At 49.3% G+C, this 8,664-nt stretch overlaps 1 protein-coding gene across 3 annotated transcripts in view; it reads left to right on the top strand.

The window, feature by feature from the left end:
• Positions 1 to 219: 219 nt before the first annotated feature.
• The window catches only part of LOC147124305 (kelch domain-containing protein 3), a 173,869-nt gene continuing 165,424 nt past the window's right edge, over positions 220 to 8,664 (top strand). The window contains exon 1 of one of the 3 annotated variants that reach the window (XM_085984851.1): positions 220 to 1,208. In XM_085984851.1, the coding sequence (XP_085840977.1) occupies positions 1,199 to 1,208 (10 nt within the window). In that variant the 5' untranslated portion in view covers positions 220 to 1,198. The remainder of the gene's footprint in view (positions 1,209 to 8,664) is intronic. The other 2 variants (XM_085984818.1, XM_085984829.1) reach the window with 2 other exon arrangements.

The raw sequence follows: 8,664 nt of genomic DNA, 5'->3' as shown, positions 1-8,664 counted from the left end.
GGTATGTTGGTGTGAGGAATGATGTGCAGGAGTAGGCTTGGGAAGGCAGAGTGATGGGGTTGTGATGACAGGCACAGCAGGATGAAGTTGAGTGTGGCTTTGCACTCACCTTTCCTGATCTCATGAGATCATTGAAGTGCTTCCGGCACTACACCCAGGCCTTCCTCACCACATCCCTGCTGTTGACCTCCTCTGCAATTTGGAGCCAGGCTCTTTTAGTCTGTAGGGGAGGTCTCTTCCGCCCATCAGCAGGGAAGAGGACCTCCCTTCGTTCTCTGACTCCCTCCACAAGAATATGTAGGGAGTCATCTGAAAACCTAGGCGCAGCCCTCTGTCTCTGTGAAGCCATCTCTGTAAGGCTGAGCAATAACCAAATGGTGAAATGTACTGCCTGAACACTCCTAGATGAACCTTCAAATGCAATGTGGCCAAGGCTGCTTTAAATATCCCTGCTGGAAATGAGTCATCGATGATGTCATCAGATTTGCACCATTTAATAGGGCCGGGAAATAGGCACCATTAACGGAAAGTCACTCTGAGGAGAGGGATGAAAAGAAGAACGGGGTTCCGACCCACCACACCAACAGCTTGTACCCAACCTGCCCAGGTAATGAAAATTCTGGCCATTGACTATCTGTACCCCTTCCTTGTCTACATCAAACCACTGTACAGCATGTAGTCCCTCTTTTACCAATATTGCCACTGCACGTCCTTATCTTTTCTATTCCTCCTTTTTCGCAGAGGCCACTGGATAGCAATTAGCAGCAGGGACCCTATGTAATTTTTTTCTTGCCCAAGCCCAGGGGTGCTGAAGCCTTCCTGGCTGAGATCAGCTATTGGGGGATTGAGTAAAAACAAGCACAATAAGTAGAAATAGTTTACTTTGGTTTATATATTCTAACCGAATATTGTAAGTTGATTGCTTTAGGAGTTTCAGTCAGCATATTTTTCTTTAAAAAAGAGCAAAAACTGTAGGTGCTGGAAATCTGAAACACAAACAGAAAATGCTGAAAACAATCAGCAGGTCAGTCCGTATCTGTGAAGAGAACAGATATGTTAACACTTCAGTTGTAATTAGTAATTTCCAATGCAAACCAATGATGTGGATATGTCACTGCTGAAATGTCTGAATATAATTCTGGAACAATAATTTTGTTTTTGTTAGGATGAGGAGCCCAAATATTTTAGTGACTTCTACATGCTTACAGGTATGTGGTTAGAGTGATGTTCTTTCAACTACTTAGGAGACATAAAATAATGAATGGTCTATTTAAGCCTACTATTCCTTTATTATGTTTTATTTCTGGGGATTCCTAGTTGCTACAAGACTTGTGTTATAGGATACAGGTTTGGTCCTGTAATTCCCCACATAGAATGTTCTCGGTCTCAGTTGAGTCATCGTGAGGAGGTATTCAGTGGAGGTCAGGTGCCTCCTCCACAGGTGACAGAGTGACATTGGTAGAGTCCTGGCAGCTGCTAGTCTATCTGCTATCTCAGGCAGGATGTGAAACCTAGAGAGAGAAAAAGGAAAAGAAATACGAGTACTTTACTGAAATATGTAAATCGTTCATTATTCCAACCTTTTTAATACAAAGGTTTCTGTATGTTAATGTTTAATAAGTCATTTTATTTTCAAGTAATAGCAAGCAAAGTGACCTACTGTATAGAAAGTACAAAATGTTCAGCTATCGGGCCCAGATATAAAAGGCTGACAATGAAGGTTAAAAAAAAACAAGTGGGTAAATATACTACTTGGTGTGATACTGAGCCAACCAGAGCAGGAAGGTTCCAGATTCCTAGAATCATAGTATCATAGAATAGCACAGCACAGGAGGAGGCCATTTGGCCCATCGAGTCTGTGCTGGCTATTTCGAAGAGCAATCCAGTTAGTTCCTCTCCCCCACTCTTTCCTCATATCCCTGCAATTTTTTTCTCCTTCAAATATTTATCCAATTTCCTGTTCTGTATTGTTGAGGTGTTATAAATGGGCATAATGCTCCTGGACTATGGAAATGAAAAATCAACTGGGGCTCCCACAACTGATTGCAATCCAGTGACCATTTTTGGGAACTGTACTTGTGTTATGGTGGGGGAGGACTGGATTGGGTTTGGCTAGATGTTCCAGACGAGGGTCACCTCACAGGTTGGTAGGAGTAGAGAAGCTGGTAAAGGAGACTGGGTGACCATCGGCAGACAAGGCAGGACGCAACAGGTGATGGTAGAAAGGAGATCATCTATGGATGTAATAGGTATACCAGGTTAGATACCAGTGGCGCGGATGACATACAGGAGGGTAACCATCAACAACTATAGGGTACTGAGGAGCAATTGTTTACCCATGGGGTAAACACTACAGGTTAGTAAGAATAGGTCAATGGTGATTGTGGCGGATTCTATAGTCAGGTGGGTAGATAGTTTATTTTGTAGACATGATACAGTGTTCTGAATGGTATGTTGGAGGTAACCTTGTAACAGGGTTGGTAATTGGTTAGGAGGTTAGAGACAATGGGCGCGAAATTCAGTCGGGGCACTAACTTTTAACTTTTTGAAAAGTTAGCGCCCAGCAAAATCCATTGGAAAATGTTGAAAAAATTGGGCGCTTTCGGAGTGAAACGGGGCGGTAAATGAGGTGCTAATGGTCTCAGTGCAGTGCTGCAGGGGCGCTATTGCCAGAGTGCTACCCAATTTCAGCCGACTTGTGTTCAGCAATCAGCCTTCAAGCCTTGACTCTAGCTTATTCCAGCTATTAAAGTGGAGGTAATTTCAAGCTGCCGCTGCTCATTATCAGCATTGCTGCACTTGTGTGCAATCTCTCAGCTACTGAGACAGCTTTGTGCCATGGCTGCTACAAGGGAGAGGGCTACTCGATTCAGCGATGTGGAATTGGATATGTTCAGCAGCTTGTCTGACAATGTCACAGCAGAGTTATGGCCGACAAAAAAGTTCCCCCAAGATGGCGCCTTTAAATAGCGCGTGTGGAGCCGACTCCCAACTGCAACTTGACAGCTGATGCTGTCGTTGTTAGCGCTAGGCGGTAAGTGAGGGGGGCGCTGCCGAATTTTGCATCGGGGCGCTAACGGGGAGCTGCGCACGGCGATGATGTCATCATCGCTGGGCGCGGCCGAGTGGGGCGGTACCTACAGGAGCGGGGCGCTAACTCTTAGCGCCTCCGCAAAAACCATGGAGGCGCTAACGGCAGGTGCAAAGCAGCCGAATTTCGTGCCCAAAGAGTTTTATTTTGTATTCATACTTGGGATGTGGGCATTGCTGACGAGGGCAGAATTTATTGCCCACCCCTAGTTGTCTTGAGAAGGTGGTGGTGGACTCTCTTCCCTAAAGGACATTAGAGAACCAGTCTTGTTTTCATGACAATCCGACAGCTTCGTGGTCACTTTTACTGATGCCGCTTTTTATTTCCATATTTTTTTAAAAACTTGAAATTCTCAAACTGCCATAGTGGAATTTGAACTAATGTTCATCTGGATTATTAGTCCAGGCTTTTGGATTACCAGTCTAGTAACATAACGACACCACCGACCCCAAAGAGTAGGCATAAAGGGAATGTTCTCTGATTGGCAGGATGTGACGAGTGGTGTTCTCAAGGGATCTGTACTGGGGCCTAAACTTTTCACCATATATATGTTACAGGCTTGGATGAAGAAATCGAGAGTTGTATATCCAAATTTGCCAATGACAATGGGCCAGAATTTACAGTCAATATAACGGTGCGGCTAATGGAGCTCGCCGTTATTTATGCGCAAATGCTACAGCAACTTCAGGTGAGGGGAGATGCGTGGTTAAACGTGAAAATCCCGAAGTTGCTGTCTGAGATGTGTCGCTTCGCCACTAGCTTCGCGAAAATGACATCTCGCTGTCTGCCTCACCATTGAAATGCATTGAATGTTGTAAAGTTCCTATATGCATGGTATATACGAACTAAACTCGCCACAGAAAGGTCTTGTCCATTTCAGTCTAAGTACCCTTTTTAACAGTGTGATAAGTCTTAATTACTGCCAAATAACCTCTCTGGCACTGAAAATTAACTATTACAAGCGAAGAGTCTCATTCCTTCAGCTTTTAATTGTTGGAGATTTTTCTAAAAAATTAAATCCTTTTTAACTTTTTCTTTCTGTCTCTGCTTTCTCTCTTAATCCAATCTTTCTTTCCCTCTCTTTATTTTGCTTTCTGTACCTGCTTTGACATTGCATTCACTATATTAACTGACACTTCCTGGTTCAGACTCTGCGCTGTTCATTTCACAATACTTATAAGTATTAAACTTTCATTTCTGGAGCCAAGACACCTAGGGGGAAAAATTGGGTTGCATTGTGCTTCCCGTTAGCACCCCCAGGGTGCGCTAATGGGGCGCAAAGCCCCGCCGCCGATAACGCCTCCCGCGAAATTCAGCTCGAGGTTAGCAGCGGCAGCAGTTGGTACCACCCCGCGATGCTGCGTCGCCAGTGATGACGTCATCGCCATGCGCAGTGCCCCGCTCGCGCCCTGGCCGCAACCTTGGGTTGCACCCCCTGACCTATCGCCGGACGATATGTCCGACAAGGTCAGGGTGGCGTTTTTGCAGCCGTCGTGGCGCAACTCAAAGGGCAGGTGTCGGGCGGCCATTTTTTTTGGCCGACTGCCAGTACCTGCCCCCTACCCCGTTTTTGTTCGGGGTGACAGCTGTGATCGCTCAGCCCGGCACTCCTCTTGCATGCCAGGCTGTTTTCCCGGCGCCCCGCTCCCCGGTGGTGCAGCACTAGGCCACTCCCCTTTAATCAGGGGAGGGAGGCTTGCAATGACGCGATGCTACGTGCCGACATGCGTAACGTTGTTGCACATAGCATCGCAAAATTCACTGGTCGCGCCCCAAGAAGGAGGGGGAGCGCTTCCAGTTGTGCCCCACCTCAGATTGGGGTGCTACTACTGAATTTATGGCGCAGGGGTGCTAACTTTTTCGGCCGGTGACGTTAGTGCCCCAATGGGGGCGCCACGGCATTTTTCCCCCCTGATCTTCAACTGCCAGCAGCCCGTCCGCTGCCTCTTTACACCCATTTCTGGCGGACAGCTGGCTGGCAGAATGCAAATAAAGACCAGTCAGTAAAATCAGCCAGGCCTCCCGTTGCCGTTCTTGGTGGGCCGTCCGCTCGTCCCGCCCAAGCATGTAGGAGGCAATAATAATAATTTTTAAATTTTATTTTCCACTGCCTTAACTCTCTTTGAAACATACCTGCTGATTGGACAATACAGTTCCACGGGTGCTGGCAGCCCTTCAATGCCTCATCTTTTTAAATGGTGAGAGAGTGGGAAATGTTGGTGTTCAGAGGGACCTGGGTATCCTTGTACACGAATCACTGAAAGTTAACATGCAGGTACAGCAATTATGAAAGCAACTGGTATGTTGGCCTTTATTACAAGAGGATTTGAGTGTAAGAGTAAAAGGGGGGAAAAATTCAGTTGGTTTGCGCCTTAAGAGGGCGCTAATGGAGCGCAAAGCATCTAGCGCCTGGGCGCGCCGATATCTGCGCCTCTCGCGGAATTGACTGGACATTTTGCGGCGGCGCTAAACAATACCGCCCCGATCTCCTGCGCACGCAGATCTTGACGTCATTCGAGCGTGCAACGCCCTTGTGGCGCCCTGGAACGGAAATTGAGTGGCGCCCCCCTCCTTTCCGCCTGGCACAACCAACGACAGGTAGACTGGAATGCTTCCCAGTCGCTGTGGTGCAATTTAAAGGGGGCCTCTTCCTGGCTTTTTCTGTGGTAGACATTTTTGCACCACTCGTTCTGAGAGAGAGAGAGATTTTGAGAGAGAGAAAGAGAGACTTCTGCATTGAGTCAACGCTGTCTGAAGTAGTTTTGACTTCTGACCATAACTTTGCAGGTACTTTGGTTTTTTGACCTTCATTACTTTGATTGCCAAGATACTATGGGGGCTGCACTGAATGGGGGCGTTGTCCTGCGCCAGCAGATTCGGAGGGCACAGAGACGCAGAGAGAGAGTGGCAATCATGGCCAGACGGAGGAGGGCCAACAGGCCTCTGTACAGGAGACCTTACCCTCCCAGGGTTTTTCGCCAACAGTTCTCCTACATTAATATGTCTGAGGAGCAGTGTTTGCGAAGGCTGCGCTTCAGCAAGGAGGTGGTCACTGAGCTCTGCCACCTGCTGCAGCCAGATCTGCAGCCTCAACTGAGGAGTAGGACGTCTCTGTCGGTGGCAGTGAAGATAACAGTGGATCTGAAATTTTATGCCACCGGCTCATTTCAATCAGCTACTCGGGACATCGCCAATATCTCCCAGTTCGCAGTGCATTGCTGCATCCATCAGATCACAAATGCCCTCTATAAAAGGAGACGAGAGAACATCTCTTTCCCCATGACCCCGGACAAGCAGCAAGAACGCGCAATAGGCTTTGCTAGGATAGCGGGCTTCCCCATGGTGCAGGGCGTCATTGACTGCACGCACGTGGCTTTGCGTGCTCCGCATGAGAATGCCGAGGATTTCCGCAACCGAAAGGGGTTCCATTCCTTAAACGTTCAGTTGGCCTGTGACCACAGACAGCTGATACTCGCTGTCAATGCCCACTATCCTGGCAGCAGCCACGATGCATTCATCCTGCGCCAGACTACTGTGGCAGAACTTTTCCAGGCACCGCATCACCCAGGCGGTTGGCTTCTCAGGGACAATGAATATCCACTGTGAATCTGGCTGATGACACCGCTCTGTACCCCCAACACCCCTGCTGAGCTACAATACAACGAGAGCCATCAAGCTACCAGGAACATCGTTGAGCACACAATCGGCGTGCTCAAGCAACGGTTCCGCTGTCTGGACCATTCTGGAGGAGCCCTGCAGTACTCGCCTGAGCGAGTCTCCCACTTCGTTGTTGTGTGCTGCATGCTGCATAACCTGGCAATCCTCAGGACCCAGCCAATGCCACCAGGCTTTGGAGCATCACCGGAGGAAGAGGAGGAGGAAGATGAGGAGGATGATCATCAGCAGCACCAAGGCGGGAGGGAGGCACACAATGTTGAAACTGGAAGGGCTGTCCATCAACGGCTGATAGCAAGCCGCTTCTAGGCCCCTGCTGAGGAAATGGCTTCTGCCATTGAGAACAACATGAATGAAATCAACCCACAACCCCTAAGCCGGCCAAGGCAACAATGATTGCAAAGACCAAACATGTACATTTTGAATACAAAAACGTATTTATTTTACAAACTCTGTGTGTGTCATTTCCGCATGACAAACTAATAGAAAGAAACACAAAAAAAAAACAGTCATTAACATAACTGGTTCTCACAAACTGGAGATAATGACCAAAACACTAAAAAAAATTTGACAATGAACCTCGGCCTTTAATAAAAAAATGAACAACATTTTGTCACACCTCCTACTTTTTGCCCATCGAGGGTGATCTCCTTCCCTTGTGCACTTCCCCCCTTCCCACCCTACTACTCCTCCATAATGGGACCCCAGTGGCTGCAGCAAGGCTGGTGGAAGGCTGCTGATGGTCACAACCTGAGACTGCAGATGCCCTTGAAGGACGGCCTCGACCAGCTCTGGGCCTGGAGGGCCCGGCTGCAGACTGCACCAACTCTGCATGGGCGGCAGCAGTCTGTCCTACAGGCGGTGGCAAGTGCAGTGGAGAAGTGACAGTGGTGGCAGCAGGAATGCTGTCATCTTGAGAGAGGACAGCAACTCCCTGCTCGACCGACACACTGGCACTCCCACGGGGCAGCCCTTCAGCAACCGGAGCAATCTGCTGGAGCACAGAATGCTGGCCTGCTGTGGCGCGGTAAGAGCCCCGGGGAAATGTGTCCGAACCAGCGAGGATGGCAGCAGTCAGTGCTCGCGTAGCCTCAACCTGAGTCTGCATGAGAACAGTCAGAGATGGGGTCATGGCAGCCAGTGACTGAATTGCAGCACTAAGCATTTGCGTGGCATCCGCCTGTGCTACAGCGAAGTGCTCCACACTCCTTGCCAGTGATTCAATGCATTCGGGCACCCTTCCCACTGCACCCATGAGCTCAGTGTGCATGTCCACCACCTGGGCACTCATTTCAGCGATGAGCCGCTCCTCCTCTGCGTCCAGTGCAGCAGGACTCGCTGGCATACTCTCCCTCCGGGGTGAAGGCCCCAGAGCTTCCCTACCCCCATCGTGTTGCTGCAGCCCGCTGGGTCCTGGAGCTTCACCCTCATCAGACCCTTCCCCCCTGCTCCCCTCCAGGGGAGGCGTATTCCCAGTGTGGGCATGGGCTTCCTCGGGAGAGGGTGGTGCTGATGCTCCGGCTTCCTCTTCCTCCTCGCCTGCAGCTTCACTCCCACTGGCAGCTTGAGGGTCCGTCTCCTCAGCTGGTGAATCACCATCTGAAAGCAGGGAGGTACCAGAGTGGCTTTAGCGTGAGGACAGGGTGGCAATATGGGAGGAATGAGTGCAGCGATTTAGTAAGTTGGATTGAAAGTGTCAAAAGCTGGTGTTGTGAGGGACAAGTGGAAGGAGAGAGGACAAAAAGGTGATGACCTTACCATTGCTGTCCAGAACGGGGTCAGCGTCTCCAGTGGCGACGGGACCGATCACTCAGCTTGCCACAATCCTGTGGACGCGCGCCTCAAGATCGCTGAGGGGTTGAAGCTGAGGCCGCCCTCCACCCGTCCGTTGCTGCTGT

The sequence above is a fragment of the Somniosus microcephalus genome, chromosome 1 (genome assembly GCF_052327205.1).
Source record: "Somniosus microcephalus isolate GS21.2 chromosome 1, FLI_Smic_1.0, whole genome shotgun sequence".
Lineage (NCBI taxonomy): Eukaryota > Metazoa > Chordata > Chondrichthyes > Squaliformes > Somniosidae > Somniosus > Somniosus microcephalus.
Note: the sequence above shows the minus strand (reverse complement) of the source record. Positions and strands in the feature narration are given on the sequence as shown.